This window comes from Acanthaster planci, linkage group LG07, assembly GCF_054643075.1.
Source record: "Acanthaster planci isolate LZ-2023a linkage group LG07, COTS_SCS, whole genome shotgun sequence".
NCBI classification, from domain to species: domain Eukaryota; kingdom Metazoa; phylum Echinodermata; class Asteroidea; order Valvatida; family Acanthasteridae; genus Acanthaster; species Acanthaster planci.
The window spans coordinates 10,248,730-10,269,856 of NC_141783.1; the positions used below are offsets into that span (position 1 = coordinate 10,248,730).

Consider the following 21,127-nt stretch of genomic DNA (forward strand, 5'->3'; position numbering starts at 1 on the left):
AACAGAAAGTGCAAGAATATCATTCCAGGAAATAACTGACCACTCTCTTATTAACTAACCAACTCGAAAGCGATAATGTTAACTTGTTTTTGTGTGTGTTTGTTTTCAATTCATTTTTTTACACCTATTGTGTACGGTTTCGCTGCAATATTTTCACTTTGAGTCAGTTCAATCGTGATTTGTTCAGTGTGTAAAACTTTGAGAATTCCACCAAGACATGCAATAGGTTTTGTCAGTAAATATAATGTCCAAACTGTCTATGTGTTTTTCCGTCTGGTTTCGATGAGCCAACACTGAAAAAACATCAATAAAATGATTTTAATTTTACACCCCCAGGAAAAATTGTACCGCATTCATTCACATTGAGAAGATTTTATTGAAAAACGACATGCGGAAGTGTTTCTGTGAGCACAAAGTGAGCGCAGCTTTAAATGAGCGACTAAACTAACTTACTGCCGTTTTTAGAACAGGCACTTATTCAAATCAGCTTAAAAAGTTGAGTTCACAACCTGACTTAAAGATTTACATTTAACAACTACTTTCCGGCATGAAAAAAGTCAGTTCAACTGAGAACAAATAATTTTGTTACGTAGACTAAGTTTTTTTCATTGCGTTGACTTTGAATTCCCTTATTTGTAACTTTATTCAACTTTATTCAAAAGAAACGTCAGAACTCTGCTTCTCACTTTGGTTTCATCTCTGCCCCGAAGAGGAATTCTGTCACTCATATTACATTGTTTGTCACACGATTTGGGTTCAGTGTCTCTTTAGATCCGACAAACACAAATCATGGCTGTCTTGGAGATTTTTTCAAGTGAAATCTGGGGAAAATATACGACAAATTAGTCATTCAGTTTTTGAAACCACTTTTGCCAATAAATAACATTTAAGACAGTCCCACCTTCAAGATAGTGAATTTCATATAGAAAGCTTGACAGGCTAAATAGACTGTCATAAATTTCTTACTAGGCCTATATAGGCTTAAAGTTAAGAATTATAAAGTACAACTTAAGAAACATTCTGAAACTAAATAAAGTGCAACTCACATTTCCTTCTGTTCCTTCTCCCAAACTTGACGTTGATCTCCAGTAATTCACTGCTGCGTAAACCTCAACCATTATTCTTTTCAAATTTATCCACTCCAAGTGCAGAATTCAGTTTTTCTTCGAAATCTGAAGATTGAAGCACAAGAACCTCAGTTTTTGAGAAACTCCATTTGAAACTTACAAGCAGCGAAATTTAACCACTGAAACCCGAGCGCAAACCATGTGTCTTCCTTCCACCAGGCTGAAACTGAACTTTAAAGCCTATTTGTCAAAGCCATTAACATCTAATGATTCTGACTGAGTGAATTCTACAAGGTCACCCATTATTTTATTCAAGAAAGTATTTCTTTGCCTTCTTCATTTCGTGGCCACGGATAACTTCCTTATTAAATGCGGCCACTCCCACTAACACCAAGCCCGGTTAGTTACTCGTTCGACCACGAAGGGACCGAGAACCAGTCCAACTATAGAATAAAAGAGGTCAATAAACTTTTCCTTCCCGTCATGCATCATACACCCGAGTTAAATCGCGGCAGATTTAATTTACTTTCTTGCAAAAAAGCTGTCAAAAATGGGTAAAAGTGAAGATTTAGGCGTTTCTGAGGAAGCCAAAGAGCGACAAAGCTTTGTGATGAACACTGAAGCAAACCGTCTTGCATCTTTTAAGGACTGGCCGTTTGACGAAAACTGCAATTGTATGCCGAGCAAGGTTGTTTTGATTTGAGTTCTTGTTAAGTTGTTCTACCTTACGTACTGGCCTTGCCTAGTACTAGTAGTACTACTACTGCGTACTGGGGTTCGGGTTGCCGGGCTGGGTCGTCATCATGTCCGCTACGAGCTGCGGTCCCCCACGATCCCTGGAACTAGCGAAGCGAACGATGGATTTCATAGGCATGATAGGACTCGACTTGGGCTACCCTTCACCATGCATCACGACCAAAATGGGAATTGTTTGTAAATTTGGGGACCCTAGCTGTTCCTATAAATAATAAAGGAGATTTATATTTTTGGTTTTCGATTCACCTTGGTAGATGACTCTGAGTATGACGTCATGCTCAATAACCGTAGGGTTGATTTGGTGAAAAGAAAGCAGGGTTTTTAGGGAAATTATGAGGGAAAATTGTCAGGGTTTTAACACATGACACGTGGTGCTTAGTGGATTCAAATTTGCATGACTGGCCTATCAGTAAGAAAGCCATATTTTCTCACAATTGACAATTTGACATGTTTGAAATTTCCAAAAATTGTCAATGAAATAAAGAAAGTATTGCTCTTTTTTGAGGGGGGGGAACTTAGCAGTTTTGCAAGATTAAAATGACAAAAAACTGGGAGGTTCCCAAAGACCCCAAGTATACAATCCCCACCAAAATGGCCATGCCTACCCTTTCGATTGCCACTTCGCCATGTTTGCCTCTTTTCCTTCCTCCATGGTTGGCCTTGCAAATAAATTTTCCATGTTTTACTAAGGAAGTCACTGGCGCGGCATGAATGGAAGTGGCTTTAGTTACATGTAAAGTCTGACCTGACTTAGGCCTTACATGTAGGTTCTGCATGCAGCCATTTTTCTGGTAAGAGCTTTTGTTCTTCAGGGATAAGGAGAATCTTGGAGTTTGCGCTATCCCTCCGTAACAAAAGTATTACCGAAAAGATGGCTGCCATACAGAACTTCTATAGTTACAGCATTGCACAATCTTTGTTAGGTTTTAATTTCCATAAATCATGACTCAATCACGACACCCCTTGCTCTGCAATCCTGGCACGCTGGTATCAAGTCCACACAGTTGTGAATATTTGTCCGTTTCTTTCTGTTCTTTTCCTTCCTTTCAAACCTTTGCTAAAGGCTTTAGTTTCTTTATTTTCTTAATCAGAGTGTATGTTTACTTTCCACACGTTTTTCTTTTTTTTCTGGTAGTTTCATACATGTACCCTTTTAGGATTTTTTTAAAGGGAAAGAAAGTCCGAGATCCATTCAACGTTTTAGAGTGGTCTGGTTCCTGCTTCCAATGCAATGATCTAGTGCAAAAAAATGGACTAGCAACTTGTCTAAACTTCTGCAGCGTAACCACTGCGTTTTTCTAATTCTGACGATCAAAAAGAAAAAGACAGTGAACATAGGACTGAGAACTGGTCCCTTATGCTGCACTTTCTCTATTTGAGCTGCACAACAACCATGGCAATGCACAATGGATATTCTAGCGGGACTGAGAAATAAGACTGACACCTTTGACAGGTGTCGTGCTTACATTGTCACTGCGACTTTGTTTTCACAAGATAGAATTTAGGCCTCTTGCAATTTCAGACTTAATTTCCCTTTGAAAAATTCACCATAGCCACAAAATCACTTGAAGAAAGTAACACATCCTGCACTTTCTAGATTCAGTTTAAAACAAAAAGACTTGGTTTTACTCTTTCTGTTTATCAGTGTTGACATGAGGGAAATGCAGTGATTTGAATTTCTTGAAGAGCAAACCTCAATTTGTGCATAAAAGTTTAAAAACTCAACAATACATTTAGAACAGATTGTAGAATAGATTGACCATCTTGCATTGTACACACAAAGATACATGTACGTGTAATTTTGAGACAGTTGAAGAAACATTTTTGGCACAACTTGACGTATTGGTAGCAATCGTATTTGAAGATACAGTAGGTTTCTGCTTTACTGCTAGTGTACTTCTCCATGGCTAAATGGACTGGTGTTCTTGTTTTCAGATGGCGGCTGCAGGCTTCTATCACTGTCCAACAGCTCAGGAACCTGACCTCGTGCGCTGCTTCATGTGCTTTAAGGAACTTGACGGATGGGAACCAACCGATGATCCCATGTTGGTAGATTTTCTGTCAATGCTGACTCACGTTCATGATGATCTGGACATGTGTATTCAGATGGGAACTTGTCATAGGCATGGTCTAGTGGCATTGTCTATAATGGGAGTTCACATCCCACTGGGGTTCTATAATATTATAGTGCATGTGCTTTTGCAATGTGCTTTGATTTGAATGGGAGAGGTTCTGTTCAGCTAATTTCAGCGCACAGCCAAGCATGCATTTTCTCAGTGAAGTTTGATTACCAGCCAATGCCATGCCTTGTATTCTGTAATTCCCAGCTGCTTTTCACTAAGCCAACACATTCGCAAAGTGGTATGTCATCCAGCACATCGAAATCAGGAATAAGTTTAAAATTGACTTTTGAGGTATGTACTAGGTCAGAAAGAGAATTTCATAATCTTTCAAATGACTTGTCAAGTTGTCATGTTCATCCGATCACACTTGAGAACCAAAGAAGCAACACACTTGTAATACATGTATGTACCATTTGAAAGCTTATGAAATTCTCTTTCTGACCATGTACTTACCTCAAAAAGTCAATTTGAAACTTATTCCTGATTTCGATGTGCTGGGTCACGTGGACTGTGGCCATCCAAAGTGTTGACTCAATTTTAGTTCCATGGCCATCCGCCTTTAAAGCAGGATCGAATGCGGGTGTTTTTACATGGAAATGACATCCCTTTGGTGGGGATGCACTGTGAGAACATACTGGGTTTATACGTGTTTGATGTGAGACACAGAGCACACGCGACCAATTCTGTTTGAGGATATGGCTTTTATGTGTGCACCGGGCACGTGCATGAACCTGGTTGAAGAACATCCCACCATTACCCATCTCTTCTTTGCCAGTGAGAGTGCTCTTAAACTAAGGCCAGATGGCACCCTTCAGTTAGGTAATTCATCAGTTTCATCAGAGAAAGCCCTGTGTCATTGTGCCTGATCTCCCGCGCCCGTGTCCAAAAGCTACACTCAACGTTCTGTCCACATTACTTTGCCACCCCTCTTGAGCACAGAAATCTTGCATTCTTTTCACAAGGGCAGTCAGCCCTAATAGTTTGTCTTTCATGGTGGTCTATATTTCACAGGCTGGAGCACAAATCTCACGCTCCTAAGTGTGCCTTTGTCAACAAAAAGAAGGACGAGAAAGATATGACCGTGGCTGAGTTCTTCAAGCTAGAAGCAATCCGACAGCAGAACAGACTTGTAAGTGAACAGAACCATCCAACCCCTGCCTACAGAGGTTATGCGTTAACACATCCTAAGAGGGCAAAACGTTTTAAATCAATGGGATAAGCTGGAGTACACCTTTTGTGCATTTGTAGTAACTACATTAAAATGACAAAAACAGCCTCTGAGGCCCCGTGGATACACCAGCAATGCGTAACTAACCTGTCTTTTTGCCAGTGACCTTCCAGAAGCCTACACAATCATATATATGCAGGATACTCAAAGTACATTCTTAAAGATCCAGTTTTTCAAATGGCAATGGGCATCAATCCCTGGGGTAACGTAATTTTGATGTCCTCCATCCTATATGATGCCCTGAAAGTGTGTGGATGCTGTATCATATGGCAATAGTATGGCTGCATGGCTGAAACCAATGTCAGCTTTGAAGGAAGTTTTCCAGCCATACAGTGACATAAGAAATAAAGATACTGTATAGGGTGGAGCTAATGCAAGTCGCCCGTTCCTCTTGGATTGTGTCTACAGCACTATCCGTTAAGATAAACCCTCCATCGTTCATGGCAATGCCAAATTGTTTCTTCACTTCATTCCACAGATGAACCATGTTGAGAATCGCATCAAAGAGTTCACATACGAGGCAGAGAAAACGAGAAAGCAGATAGAGGAGCTTAAGAACCAGTAATCGGTAACTTCTGAATCCAACTTGGAACCGGCGGGCCCAAGTGAGGCTGCGCACGGTCCAAGATGTTACTTTCTACTGAGTTGAATGTACACATGAATAATGCTTAGCTTGAAGTTTTTTGGTAGGTGCGTAAAACATTTGGAGTGTGTACATAATATTTATACTTGTAGAAAATCTATTTCGAAAAGTGTGGGAATCTGTAAGCGAGTAAAATCTGCAAAGAAGACTCATGAAAATTTTCACAGTAGTTAATGTAATCAGTTAATCAGTCAAACTGCTCGAAATTGTAGACTACATACAGGGTGCAGGAACTTCATTCTTGAAAGGGCAAAGCAGTTTCCCTTTCACGAAGGGCACTTGTAGTAGAAACTTAACTGAGGCAAAGACCGGGGCATCAAGGCCATTGCCTCCGATAAGTTCCTGCCCTGTACATGTACACACTTGCACCACGAATTGAAAAGTGTAAATATCTCGCCTTCAGTATTTCTGTTATACCTTCAGTATGCTCTCCCCTGGTTTCATATAACACTGTTAAGACTAGTGACATCATCCAAGGCAGTGGATTGTTCTCTGGAACATAGCCAATCACTCTATATACACATACGTACCGATCAGCCTAGCTTTTATTTTTGGAAGGCTTCACACAGTGCTGTTGGAAGATTGTTTTTGTGTGTGTGTTTGTGTTGATAACATCAATTGTACAAAGATGTCTGCATATGGGGTCACTCATTTTTTCATCATTTTCATGAGCATACTAAACGACTTTTCTTTGACCCCTTGCTGAATGACTATGCAAGAAAATGACGGTCAACAATCACTTTTCACGTTCTAAGAATATTCACTGCACTGTTACTCCCCAATACATTCTGTGAGCTCATGACAATTCTGAGAAAATGAATTACCCCTTTAGTTGATGTATGTGGCAGAAAAAAAAGGCCACAATGATCTCTGTGTTGCTGTCATATTGTGTACAATTTGATTTTTAATTAAAAAGGCACTCCCCTTAGAAATAGACGGATAAATTACAGCGATTAAAGCTTTTTCTCCACACCTCTTTGTGATTCTGGAAGAAAAATGCACAGTTTGTTATCCTCCAACAAAAAAAACGACATCAATTGTCAAATTTAAAAACTTTACATATGTATACGTGTGACATTTCTATTAAAATAAATACACACCAGTTTCAACCCTACCCAACTGGTACCTGCTTATCACAAAATATTTCTTTGGATGACAATTACTTGGCTGGAGTTTTGACACTTTGAACTTCTTGCCTAGATTCTGTCATCATTTCACCCAAAACACTAATGAAGGAAAAACCTGTTACTTATGTACACAATTTTACAAAAACTTTGAAGAAATGCATTTTTTTTTACATAAATTGAGTATAATCAAAACTGTTAGAAGTGTCCTAATAAGGTCAGAAGGAAAAAAAGTTCAAATATGTACAGTATGCATGTTAACTATGAGACACTTTCAAAGTATCTTTTTTAGCAGTAACTCGCATAAGGTTTTTAAGTTCACTTGGGAACAGAGGGTAAACCTGATTTGGACACTAGCTTGTGTTTGTCACCCCTTAATACTCAATAAAACCTGGATAGTAAGACTTAAAATAATTTCTGATGTCTGCATCTTGGCTTAATGACAAACTTGTGTTGCTTTCTTAGACCAAATACTATGCCAGTTTTCTTAAATATAGTAGGGGTCTAGGTACCCTGCAAAGCAGGTAGCCTCTTGTGGTTCCACAGTAATAGACTGATTGCGCCTGCTAAATCATGTGACATACAGTGGGTATCAACCCCACAGCAACTTGTATTTTGAGTGTTGTTTACAAACAATACATCCAAGTTATGATATAGTACCCAGCACATCAGTAGTCTGAGTACTGTACCTACCATCGGCTTTTTTTTTTTTGGTAAATGATACTTTCGAAACACTTTGCTTCTGGTAGACGCTGTGTTTGCTGATATTCAATACCCACAATAGGTCACATGACTTAGCGGGTGCAATCAGTCTATTAAGCGGTGTTTTACTGGGAATAGTGTAGGCCACACTGGAAAGATCTCTCTTATAAAGGGTCTATATACTTAATCAAATGGCATATGAGAGTTTAACTGGGCCTTCTATTGTTTCCACACATCAAATAACAACAGTGTTGTAGTTGAGACCTTTTCAGACCATCAGAAGACCCCATGAGATTGTCACAAGACGTCTGAACTCAAGTTATAAGCTATACAGATGAACTGCAAAATAAGCATTCCTTTGCCACTGTTGACCCTGTTACTTGTGACTGGTCTCATCAACGGTCTTGTGATGGTCTTGACCACAAAAACTGATGAACAGTTTCAGGACCTTAAGCTGAGGCAATGCTTGGAAAGCTCCTGTTAGTTTTATCTGCAGTGGTAGCAGAGAAGAAAGAAATCAGCTCCTCCCTGACCGAGCTTCCTCTATCTTGCGGCGCACCCCGGAGCAGGACAGCGTCAGCTCGGCGTGCTGTCGTTTCAGCCTCTCCAGCTTGGCTCTCAGCTCATCCCCTTCGTCTTTCCGCTCCTCAAAGTCCCTCAGGAGTGGGGTGTTGCCCAGTAGGCCCGACTTCTGTCGCAGCCTCTGGTTGTCAATGCGCAGGCTGTCGCGGGCCTTCTTGGTCCTTGACAGGATGTCTCGTTTCTGTCAGAGGCAAGTTGTCAAACAGGACTGGATAGAGCTTTTTTGGACACACCCTTTTGACGGGGATCAGTCATGAAACAGATTGAACATTGCCGAGGACCAAAGAACAGCATTATTTGTCTCTCTTAAAACAAAAACAACTTCACTTCAGTCAAAGCTTATCACTGGAAAAGTCCATGTCCTCCACACCTCAAGTGTGCATCTATATGCTTACCTACAAAGATGTCTGGTGCACAAATTCATCTAGAGCACATTATTCAAATTTCACTCAAGCTAATTTCAATACCATCTGCAAATTCACACACGAAGTTAAAATGTCTGCATTCAGGACCAGTGTTGTATCCGAAACCTTGATGTCCGAGACCGAGGCATACGAGACCAAGACCGAGACCTACTCCTTCAAGACCAGGACTTCGAGACTGCGACTGTCGCAGGTCGAGACCAATACAGGACATCCGACACCGAGACCAACCATTAACCAATGTTTAGATTTTACCAAAAGGTTAATAGGGACAAACATATGGCAGTACAATTAAGTACAAAAGAACTAAAATGAAAACATTAGCATAAACTCACACACACAAATAGGTCAAATATTTGTTAAAGAATGTCTCAGTTCCTTTATCAGTGACACTGCTCTACTTTTACCCTGGTCTGGTCATTTTCAACCCGAGTGTCCCAAATGATATGATGCGAACATTAAAACAAATATCCTTGAGACTGTTTTTTGTAAGCAAAATACTGAAAACAAATATCAAAAAAAGATGTAGGCCTACTGTAACGAAACTACTAAAACAACACGTACCACATACTAGATGGAATGAAAGCACTTTCACACGTGCACACAATTCATAGCGTGCGCGCACACAGACTGGTTTCCGTTCCGGCCCTACGTTCAGAAGGAGACTATGTAGGGGACGGGAACCACTCTAGTGTGCAAATTCCGCTACTCACAACCTAATCTCCATGGTGCCAAGCAGCATGGCTACTCTGGATTAGAAATAAAGTAACAACTTTGGACAAGGTTGCATCATGCTGCATTGACTAGTCTTCATCGATCTCATTGTTTATTGCAAAAAAACTGAACATTACTGTGTCGTATTTATATCAGTGGCTAAAAATTTGACTCGAGCGGAGGTAATTTTGCCTTTTGCAACATGTGCATGCGTGGTAACCAGATGCCCATTTTGTTATGGTCTCGAGGGGGAGACCCGAGAATATGGCATCTGGGACTGAGACCGGCGCTTTCGAGACCGGCCCTCCAAAGACCGAGACTTTGACAGGGCGAGAACGAGACTGCAAAAAAAGGTCTCAAGACCGAGACCAGGTCTCGAGACATACAACACTATTCAGGACAACTTCAAAGTTTCCTCAGGGAAATGACGTGTTAGTGCTCTAGCAATTGCAATACAACTCCATTAAAATACTGAACGGACAGCACCTTTAATATATAATTGAATAAAATGCTCACACATGCTCAACCTTCGTCAACTATAGTTCCACCTTCTATGAGTACAAATGTAATTAGAACCACCCTCAAGCATGTGGATGAGTAGAGGTGTAACCTGCCATTGCATAGAGAGGCTGATGCATGTACAAACGTCCATCCGTGTAACTACAACTCATTCGGTGTGGAGTGGTTGACATACATGTACCATCCCTTCAGTATTTTTATGTTTCTGACACTGCTACAGAGGGTTTGTATGGCAGCCATCTTGTGGGCCAGTGCTTCAATTCCATGGGACATGGCATGGAGGTTTCCCTGTGGAGCAAAAACAACTGCTCTGCTAGATGGCTACCATGCAGAGCCTCTACATGCATCTTTATATGGTTATTAGGCTCTGCAGGCTTGAAGCCAAATTTAACTACTAATCTGGAGCCAAGCTGAGCCTGACTGCTCCATCCACTGAGCTCAAAGTACTCCAACCCACCTGGGCTACCAGGGACTCCACCTCCTTCAGCTTGCCCTTCTGGACCTGGTTCTCCGCCTGAACAAACTGCAGCTTCTCCTTGACGTGGGTGAGCTCCTGCACGGTGCTGGTGATCTTCTTTCGCAGCTTCAGCAATTCCTGATGAGTCACCAAAATACAAACTGTCAAATTTAAACAGGCTCCTTTACACAACACTGAGAAGCCTTATTCCATCACACCTTGAGCTCTAGGGGGCTGTCTTTCTGTTATTGACAAATTTAGGTTCCACACCTCATGACCCTTTGGCTACAAAAGATGAAAAACTAATGATCTTTCTAAAAGCATTTCAGAGCCACTAACTCTCCTACTCACTAGCATGCATTCTTCCACTGAAGATTGACAAATGGCACACATTGTACATTTCACCTGACATGACAAACTGGCCTCCAGCTAATACTTTACTATTGCTAATCCCTGATTTGTTTATTACAAACACAAAGTTTGAGAAGTCTGTGGAGGGAGTATGTTTGTTGACCTCGAATTTGACCCTTACTAATGACCTGTTGTAGTGGAAATTGCAGTGAAACTGTGACAAGAAATATCCCATATTATTTCACAACTTTCCCGAGTCTGTATTTGCAACATTTTGATACATATCAAATGACATAATGACAGTCCCAAAAGTGGTCAGCAAACAAGATAAGGACTTGCCTCGTTCCTCTCCTCAATCTTCTCGTTGTAAGTCTGGTTCTCAATCTTGAGCTGCTCAAAGTCGATGAGATGCAGCCCTTCGGCCAGCTCCTCCTTGGCCTTGAGCTGTTGCTCCCTCTTGCGCAGCCGGTTCCTCAGCTTGATGTTCTCCAGCCGCACCTGCTTGACCTCTTCCTCCTTTTTGGCCTCGTTGAGGAGATAGGCCTCAATGTCCTGGGGGGTACGAATGGTGAAACAAGCCAGTGAGATTGGGCCTGCTACATGCTACCTGAAGCTTTTGCAAATACACTGCACTAACCCAGTCAGTACAGAATGTTTGATCAGTATGTAACCCCTATTGCCTCACCTCTTCAACCACAAGATACTTATAACGAGCCTGAAATTGTACACCTTAGTGGAGGTTAATGCTGATTGCTATCAGTAATGACAACTGGAAGACTTTTGCTGTGGAACGTATAGCCATAGATTGGGGAACATCTTGTGATGAGTTAAAAAGTTCCTGTTCCCACTGAAACGTTCTTGAGGGGAACAGTGTGAACATGTTCCCAAGTCAGCATGTGCACACAGACCAGTGTCTTCCAATAAAAAAACATGCGTTGTTCTAAATAGGGACTGTGAGTGATCCCGACTGCAACAAGCGATTTTCTCATTGGAACCTCGTTTGGCATTCCAGCTTATTAGATTTAGGTTTGTATAAATTCTTTGTTTTCACTAATACACAGTTTGGACCAAAAATGGCTGAAACTTTTCTGCATGGCCTCCATTACAGACCCTTCATTTTTGTCCTTTGCAAGCAAGCATACCCCTTGACAAAATGGTTTCCCAAATCCCAACCCTGGCCAGGTTTCCCCCACCGTGATGATCATGAGGGACAGGATGAAAAGAGTCCCAAGTATACTTTTGCCGGATTTATGGACTGCACTAACTGCTTTGGAAGGCAACACTATAATGCCCCACAGCCAAGAGGGTTCAATTTGACGCACCTTTGGGGCGATGGCTTTGCCCGTGCGGCTGTTGATGGCATTCTCAGCTGACTGTCGCTTGAGCTGGCTGAACAAGTCAGTCTCTTGCTCCACTGTGTCCAGCTTCTCCTGCCGACGCCCCTTCAGTTCCTCCAACTGTTCGCTCAGGTCATCCCGCTCCTCTTCCTCTTGCCTCCTCAGCTCCTCCAGATTGGCTGCCAGATGCACGCAAGACAAAAACAATACGATGAGTGCTCTGTGTCACGAGAGCATATTGACTGGACGTCAATGGAACAATCTGTGACAGTGCTGTGGTCGAGTCCATCCCAAGTCCCTGCATGTCCATCACAAGTCAAAACTTATATAAATGAACTGTGATAACAGCATTACTTTGTCATTGTTCATGTGCACCCTGTTACTTTTGATTGTTCTTGTGAAAGGACTTGGGACTGGAGTCATAAACGGGCTTGATCCGACTGCCATACTGGTCTGTGACACTACTGATAGCTCGAGTTAAATATTTCTTCACGTGCAAGATGTCTCTATTCAAACTCTGGTCAAATTTTGGAAAGCTGTGCTGCAGTACTGCAATTGAGACCTTTCTCTTGCACGCTGAATACAACGAAATGTAAGGCTACAAAACTAGAAATCAAGGGTGAGTACCATGGTTTTTTGACTGACATTTAAAAGGACAAAGTACCACCGGTCCACATGAAATGTGCAGATATCTGCAGACTTAGCCTAAAGTAGGACAGATATTATTTCTGTTCTAATATCCTACATTACAGTATACTTCTTGGACTTAAAAACCGAAAAAATTACAACACTGATGTCCTCACCAAACTTCACAGACCTTGCTCAATGCTAAACACTGGAATATACTGTGTTATATGGAAGACTATCACAGGCCCACTCTCTCGACCTGATGACAAGACCATCCTCTACTTCAGTGTTTTATAAGCCCAGTCACAAGAAACAAGCCATGTGCCTGCAGCTTAGAATCACACACAGGTCTATGGCAGAGGGCTGCAGCCACTTCACATAGAGACGTGTGTAGTTTCAAGCCGTAGCCAAGTAATTCGGACATGGCTACAGGGGAACAATGACAAAGGAATGTTTTTCCCCATTTGAATAGCTTCTGACTTGAATTCAGACTAGAGATTTGTGCTGGTCGTGTCATGGTCTTGGTGGGTCCTGTGATGGTCTTAAGAGGTTTCAACAAAAACACTTGCACTACATGGAGCCAACCTGTGCTGGCCTGCCCTGAAGTTGACTGGCCGACCATTCTCAACCAGTTTGCAGCCATACAGTGAAACCAGGCTAAAACCTTGAGTGAAACCATTTCCGGTTCGTAACCAACACTCACACATGTATTTGAGGTAACGCTGTTCCTGGTCGGTCACGTTCTTGTCCATCTCCTGGCGCTGGTCGTCCGTCTTTTTCTTCCGGAAGTATTCAGCTAATTTGTGCTGCAGTTGGATGTTCTGATTTTGCAGCTGTTCGCGCTCAGACTGGGCTGCCTGGGGTGGGGAAAACAGAAAATAATGCCAAAATGATAACCAATGCGTAATACGTTACCACAACAATATGCGAGTACTCTAATTCAAACCTTCATGACAGAAAATCCTACTGGGGAGAAAAACTGCAACAGAAAACTATTTCTAGATTCCAAACGACTACCGTGGCAAAACATGCTTACTGCATCTCTACAACTTCTAGCAAACGGCAGTTTTTGCTCTACAATACATTTTCTACAAAGAAACAATTCGTTAAGAATGCTTGGGACACATCCTTTCCTCCATTAGCTAGTGCCTGATCTCCATTAAAGCTGCGGAATAAAGGTGTTAAAAGGTCTTTGCAATACACATTTTTCATAAAACCTTTAAAATGCACTTCTGTGTCTCAATTAACCACATTTTCAATTTTTGTTTGACAACTTTAAAGGGTAGTTTACTGTCTATTTGGCTTTTATGTATAACGCAATTTCCCTATTCATGAGCAAAACTGTAATGTACATGTCATCTTAGGAAGAAAACTTAAATGTTTACCTTGGTCTGTGCACTTAAAAGCTGATTTGTTAAAAAGATTTTTTCCGCTTAAATTTCTCTTTCTTCAGTGATTCATTGTCTTGTAAGTACATAAAAATAAGCATCCAAGCAATCCTTTTACAGTAACGTTTTCAATGAGTACTGTACATTTTGGGTTCACAATTTGAACGGAAAAACCTACACATTGAACCATGTCTTCCCTCGATTATACCAACAGTGCCCTCAAATACATTTAACCTCAAAGGGATGGCAATTTATTTTTCCTGCCTCAAAGAACAGTACAGAGTTGCCGAGAAAATGTAAGAAAAATTCATTGCTGCTACCCTTTAAACGATATAAAGGGGGTGGTACCTGATAAGCCTCGATTAGCTCCTCTCTACTGATCCAAGGTTCCTCGTCGTCAAATTCTTCCTCTTCTTGTGGGGATTCTAGAAATTTCAAACAAATGCCATGGTTTCCAACCAACATATTGTTTTACTGACATAACAATCAAGGCCGTCTTGTCTCACCTTCTGACGGCAATTAAATGAATGAACTGAGAGCCCAGAGACTTGAGTGTAACGCATCTGTTCCAGATCCTAAAGCCACCTGCAGTCCTCACTCTTCCCACACATCATACTCGTATAAACTGTATAAAATGTTTTGCCTACCAGAGGCTGGTAAACTATGGCTGACCAGTTGACACAAGAGCAAAAGAATAATCCACAAGGTGTATTAACCAACAACTTGTAATGCAGCTATCACAATGCCACATGATGGAAACTACTACATACTGACTGAAAGTACAGCTTTCTTTAAAAAGTTATGAGGCAAAGGAGGCTTGAGCTGGACCAAGATATGGCGCAATTTCCCTGGCAATGCAGACTCCTTTGATTGGAATTGCACTTTGCTCATGTAGGCCTGTGTGTACCTGCGATTCGCAAAAGTTCATTATAAATGGGTCGTCAACAGGGTTTTTAAGGCAACGGAGTCATGAAAACCGTTCGTTGTAACAAGAATTTCGTACCATGCGATTTTGCCCTAACAGATTTTTTCCCTATAGAGATGTGCACGTTTTTGCCGGGACCACAGACTTGGATTTGTTATAATTGGAATTTCGTTATAACCGATTTCGTAATAACGAAAGTCAACTGTACACACTCTAACAATGGCCCTAATACCTTGGGATGACCAAGTCACAACTCTGATCTTGTCAAAAATCCTCACCTATCCTTTCTGGTGTGCCTGCCTCCAGTGGCTCTGGCTCTGGTTGAGGACTCCCCTCTCTGGACAATGGTTCCATCACAGCCACCACAGGGGTCTCCGGCCTCTCGCCTTCAGCAAACGTGTCACTCTGCGGGAGAGGGGAGGCCGGCTGGGTGTCTTGCTCCCCTTCGGCCGGAGGGGCTTGGGCCTCGTCCGCCCCCTCTGCTCCTGCTTCTTGCTGCTCGCCTGCCTTGTCAGCAACTTCAGCCGCCGCCTCACCTTCCTCTTCAACTTTCTCCTGGCCATCAGTTTCTTCTGCTGCAACTGTCTCCCCTGCAAGGAAAGTCAATCCTAAAATTAACTTCACTTTCTGATGGAAAGTACAAGTGGTCAGCAAAGATAAGCTAAGAACAAGCTGCAAATACACAAAACGAGACATTTTAGCAGTACCAGTAAAATGTCGAGAGACCAATGCTTTCCGTGCTTAAGTTTAAAGAAATTGGGTGTGTATATTTATTGCATGATTTGATTGCATGATTTATTGCAAATTATTTATTTATTGATTTGCCAAGGGGTAAACTTGGGCTATAGTATATGGATGGGCAAACAAAATTTATCCAATGGTACAACTGGACCTGTGCCTGAGAAAGTGCTACCCGGCTCTTCCAATGCAGTCCTCTCACAGTGATCGTGCCAATCAATGTTAGAAATTAGAATCGTTCAGCAGGAATTTAGAGATTTTGTTGCATCTTGGATTCTTCAGGTGAAAAATCCAAGAGCCTTCAGGTGAGTCCTCTACACTTTTTTTTGCTATGACTGCACTTAAGGATACAAATGGTTGCATTTAGTCAGAGATATGAAATAAACGGCAATTGACAATTATGCACCAGAGCTACCAGAGCTTAACCTTGATCGGTCCTTCTTGTTTAAAAATGAACTGCATTCACCTTTAGAAGAAAACACACATGACCAATGCCAACCGTACTGGGTAGGTACATACAAGCACTGCACCAGTGTCACGCTAATTCAGTATCACCATTATCAAATTAAACATATTGCTGATTGCATCGAGTTACATCATCATTGATCAATCTGCCATATTCCCGTCTTGAGGTACACTCACCTTCAGTGGCTTCAGCAGGACCGGTTGTGTCTTCACTGGGCTCCTGTTCAGCTTCAGCTCCTTCCTCTTGTCCCCCTTCTGGCTCCGCACCCTCCGTCATCTCTCCTTCTGCCTCCTCGGTCGTTACTTCCCCCTCCCTCTCCTCTTCCCCTGGCTTCCCTGCCTCAGTCTGGGGCGTCGCCTCGTCACCCTCTACCGGGGCACTGGTCTCCTCCCCCTGAGTGGCCTCCTCCCCTTCCAGGCTTGCGTCTGTCGCTTCTTGGCTGTCTGGAGGGGCCTCTGCAGGAGGGGCATCTTCTGTCACTGGTGCTGCAACCTCTGCAGTAGAAAAGGAGACAGGGACTTAAGGCCAAAGGAAGAAATTTCCAGTTTCTTGTCCCCGCTCCTTCCCTTTCCCCAGTCAGCCGCCTCTTTTTTTTCCCCTTGTTGGTGACATTTTCAATTTCTGTGACTTTTTGTTTCAAACATGTATAGCTACCGATGCAAATTTTAAAACTCTTGACTGGATAAAAGCTCCTTTACTATGGATACAAATACATCAGTAAAGACTCTAGAAAATCCATCCACCATCTTGGGAAATTCAGCCACGGTAACAAAAATGCAATGCCTGCCTCTTCCATTTGTTGTTTTTTTTTTAAAAACCTGGATGAGATTTTTTTTTTTATTCAGCCTAAAATACGTTATTTCCTGCTATGCTCTGAAAAGCCAAGAAAAGAAAGGCCATGTCTGAGACTGAACAGCAGGATTGTGTGCTAATTTGATGTCAACTTTGAAAGCTCATTTTAAATTGGCTAGCATGATGAGGTATCTTGTGATATACCCGTGGCCTCCTCTTCAGCCGTTTGTTCCACTTCTGCTGTGCCATTTCCCTGTACAGTGGTCTCTTCTGCAGCAGGTGCTGCAGCCTCTGTATCTTGAACCTCTGATGCTGGTGTCTAATTAAGAAAATAAAGAGGAAATGAAACTGTTTACATCTTAAATGAAACCATAATATAGCAAATGCACTGCTACGATAGAACAGTGTCAATTTCAGACGGTTGGAATAGTGGTTCTTTCTTCATCCTTCACCTTTGCAGCCCTGGTTTGATTCCTGGCTCAGTCCACACAAGGATTGGGTTGTCAGTCCCTCCCTCATTCTACAGGTTTAACCCACAAAAGTCTCCCCGTCCTCCAGCCTCTGAAACTAGCTACACTGTATTTCCGACCGCAAACCTAAAGAGCTTTTGAAGAATCCTCGGTTTCACTTCCAGAAATGTTCCCGAGCCATGAACGAAAACACCCAGCCTTCAATAATCTTTCAGCAATACAATTAAATGGACATGTCGCCGTACCTCCTTTGTTAACAGATAAATCAAATAAAGAATTACAGCCCGAAAGAGGGGCGATTCACTGATGCCATGGGCCACCAAGAGGTTGCCACGGAGTGGTCATTTTTCAAGTTTTTTTATGACCACAAAAGGACAGCTGCTTTGCTGTGATTTGTATTTGAGCGCACGTCCGTAGGCAACTTGGGTAAAGTTTTGATAGATGGAGAAATTCCCTGCAACTGAGAGAAAGTGCTATACAAAATACACAAGTCCACTTGCCTGACAAACATCAGAAAAAACACAAGCTTCCTGTGTAAATCTGGTGGATAGAATTTGTGGACTATTTTCTACAATGCATTGCAGAAAATGGCCTGGAAAGAGTTCCACACATGGACAACACTTGACGTCCCTGTGTGCAAACCTACAGGACCTGTCTCATTCATCACATTCTGATGGCTGTTATAACATTTCAAGGGAAAATAAGTGTTGTCGGTATATGGAACTCTTTCAAGTGGCCTTTCTGTGGCAACCACTTGGTTGCACACTGATACTGTGAATCACCCATTTCAAAGAGCAACATTTTTCTCATGTTCCTCCATTTCAAGAAGCAAAGCACATCACTGTCGGTCACTTCATCATTTATTTTTCAAACATTGTGTCTGTTTGATCAAGTTGTAAATGTTGAACGCCGATGCCTACTCCCTCCCATGAACTCAATTGGAAATGTTATCATTGCAGGTAAATAAATTATGGGATCCAAGATGTTATGGTTGTGTCCTCCAAAGCTAGCGGCATGCATAAATAAGTGAGGGCGCCGTTTATTTGGAACTTATTTCCTTAAATACATGTAGGAAAATGGGATTAAAATTTGTCTTCTTATGCACGCTGTAGCTCCTCTGTTTAATATCTGATTTCCAAATTTTTGAAATCTGAAGTGAAGCCTGCATTGGATTAATTGAAATAAAGCACAAATAAGAACAAAGATTTTACAAAAACATGGATTTCGAGCTTTCCAGTTAAAATCCACACTCATTTTTGTGTAAAAACTAATCACGGTTACGCTTTGCATTACACGTGTACAAAAATGTTTATGAGCCCATTTCATTATGTACACATTGTATTTTTTACAACTTAATACAGGGCTCCCAGAGAGAGCTACCCTGGGAAAATGAGACAAAATAAATAAATAAATAAAAACACCTAAAAACATCCCTCCTTCAAATCGATTTTTCTTTGCTTTATAGAGTCTGATGGAATTCAAATTTATATCAAAATAGTTCTTATGACATCTTATTCAAGATCACTTCAAAAAATAAACAGAGAAAAACATGAAAAATTTATCAACCTCCCTACCAAAGCTACAAAAATCACAACTCATCTTAAAAATTCTAAGTGCTTTCTATAAGGTAGGATTCAATAAACTGCTACATTTGAATTTTCAGGAGGTTTTAAACCACTGTAAGGGAATTCTCACGGTCGGAGGTTGTTCCACTTATTGCACTCACGTCTGGGCGAAGGGGCAATTCTCCATTCACTTTGTACATGAATTTGCATGTCTTCCTCCTTTTTGCTGCAACATGATAAAAATCACTGGAACCTTTTCGGTAGTGTGGGAAATATTTATAGCACCTAAACAGTGAAATTTCAGGCACGTTTGATGTAAAGGTTAAGAGTTTAGTCAATAATTCAGATTTTCCCCATAGACAGCAACACTATTTTTGTCCCTTTGAGTTTCGACTGTGAAATATGGAAAAGCCATCAACTGACCAATCAGAGAGAAGAATTAGGACTCAGTGACGTCATCTGGACTGCGAGAATATAGGCCTGGGCCTAAATGATGTCCGTAGTATGAACTCTTACCTACTTCCCGAGCAGTACTTAGACTTAGGTTTGAAAAACCTTGTTCCCCCTCCCCCATCACCAACAGAGGAAGTGTTAAGTAAACAATATCTTTTATTATGGAGAACTTTATCAATAATTAACATAGGGTACAAGTACATGTAGACAGTAACAGGTCAGTTGAGTTGGGCTTGAAACTTTTAGTGATGTTTGAAAGATCACGGAAGCATAGTTTTGATGTGATATTCTGTCATCAATAAATAACTATAAAAATAAGGGACCAAGTCTGTCAGGTGTCATTAGTTCAAGTCTGTTTGTGTTTGACTGGATCTTTTGATAACATTTGATTGAGACAACATGTATGGTTTATGCGCTTGTTATTTGCATCTTGCTACCTGTACACCATGCACCAATCTGATGCACATACATACACCATATGTGCACAGTTGCACGACAGCACCCAAATACAAAAGACTGTTGGACACCAGTTCGACATCAATTTTTCACAAAAAACAGCTTTCTTTTCTTCCTGAAATTCCAAGCTTCCAAATAAACACCATTTCATATATGTTTCATCAACTCCTTATACATGTTTTGGGGAGACTTTCAACAGAAAAATGCACATTTTTTGTTACCTTTTTGTAGTCTTCACAAACCAAAACAAGGCTTGACAGTGCTTCAGTCAAATGCCTTGAGTCATACATCAATTGATGAATGTTATAAGCTCTACAAGATGATGACATCATTGTTCAAAACCGGTTGAAACTCGCGAGATATTAGGCTTAGACGAGACTATGTCGCATGACAACATATAAAGATGGCCGCACACAGTTGTTGATGTACAGTAAGTGGCTCCGATCTTACATTATTTTCATCATACTTTACACCCAAAACTCAACGTAAACAGACATAATAAATGGTACTAACACAAATTTCAGTTCTTTTACAACACAACTGCTTTTTAAAATATAGAATTTGATGCACAAAAAGGGCAGAAATCACTGATTGAAAACAAACACTTTTACACGCTTTCAGATATACAATTTAGAGGTGCTGTTTCACTGGACTCCCTATCTTAGATAGGAAATAGGCCTATTGTGATGAAAATTTCAATTTGTCTTTTTCTGCAAGCTCTACTTAAGGTAGGCCTAGCTCCTCTATTTAATTTCCAAGCCAGTATTTAATTCATTGAAATAACGCGCAAATAAGAACAAAGAATTCATGGAAATGTGAATTTCAAGCTTTTCAGTCAAACTCCACATTCATTTTTGTGTACAAAAAATCACAGTTGATTTCGTGTGCTGGGCGTTTACACACGTACAGACGTAGCTACCCGTAGGCCTAGGCAACAACATCAGGAACATGAACATGATGTCGATGAATAAACAAGACCGTGAAAACTTAGACAGTGTTGTGAAGTGGCATTTATAAGAACTTTGCGCACTGTACTAAAAAGCTTCATGACTATTTTTAAAGGGTGGTATTTGGTTGTAGCGCAACATAAACACTGAAAAAAACAGACTGACAGAGCTTATTTATATTACCTCTTCGTCCGCCATGTTGGTAAATAGCCACTCCGTCTCCTTGGTGTTTGAAGGTCTGAAGTCCAGTCCTCGCTTCTACGCACGTGTAGTGA

General features: G+C 41.3%; 2 protein-coding genes across 2 annotated transcripts; one reads left to right on the forward strand and one right to left on the reverse strand.

Moving 5' to 3' along the window:
- Positions 1-1,534: 1,534 nt before the first annotated feature.
- Positions 1,535-7,355, forward strand: birc5 (baculoviral IAP repeat containing 5). The gene is made up of 4 exons (XM_022224734.2): positions 1,535-1,755; positions 3,759-3,868; positions 4,958-5,075; positions 5,653-7,355. The coding sequence occupies exons 1-4, from the start codon at positions 1,618-1,620 to the stop codon at positions 5,737-5,739; spliced, it is 453 nt and encodes a 150-aa protein (XP_022080426.1). The 5' UTR covers positions 1,535-1,617; the 3' UTR covers positions 5,740-7,355.
- ccdc96 (coiled-coil domain containing 96) lies at positions 6,693-21,095 on the reverse strand. Its single transcript, XM_022224725.2, has 10 exons — positions 21,036-21,095; positions 17,166-17,280; positions 16,346-16,663; positions 15,244-15,555; positions 14,389-14,465; positions 13,356-13,509; positions 12,011-12,204; positions 11,028-11,240; positions 10,338-10,475; positions 6,693-8,406 (listed from the first exon to the last, which is right to left on the reverse strand). Exons 1-10 carry the CDS (start codon positions 21,048-21,050, stop codon positions 8,161-8,163), a joined length of 1,782 nt encoding a protein of 593 aa, XP_022080417.2. The 5' UTR covers positions 21,051-21,095; the 3' UTR covers positions 6,693-8,160.
- Between the last annotated feature and the right edge of the window lie 32 nt (positions 21,096-21,127).

Bases quoted from the DNA above. Each gene is read 5' to 3' on its own strand.
- ccdc96 (XM_022224725.2), bottom strand. The intron at 11,241-12,010 runs GTGCGTCAAATT...CGTACCCCCCAG, and splicing joins GCAAAGCCATCGCCCCAAAG to GACATTGAGGCCTATCTCCT. The intron at 8,407-10,337 runs GTGGGTTGGAGT...TGCCTCTGACAG, and splicing joins TGGAGTCCCTGGTAGCCCAG to AAACGAGACATCCTGTCAAG.
- birc5 (XM_022224734.2), top strand. From the start codon at position 1,618: ATGGGTAAAAGTGAAGATTTAGGCGTTTCTGAGGAAGCCAAAGAGCGA. The intron at 3,869-4,957 runs GTTGGTAGATTT...TATATTTCACAG, and splicing joins GAACCAACCGATGATCCCAT to GCTGGAGCACAAATCTCACG. The intron at 5,076-5,652 runs GTAAGTGAACAG...TTCATTCCACAG, and splicing joins TCCGACAGCAGAACAGACTT to ATGAACCATGTTGAGAATCG.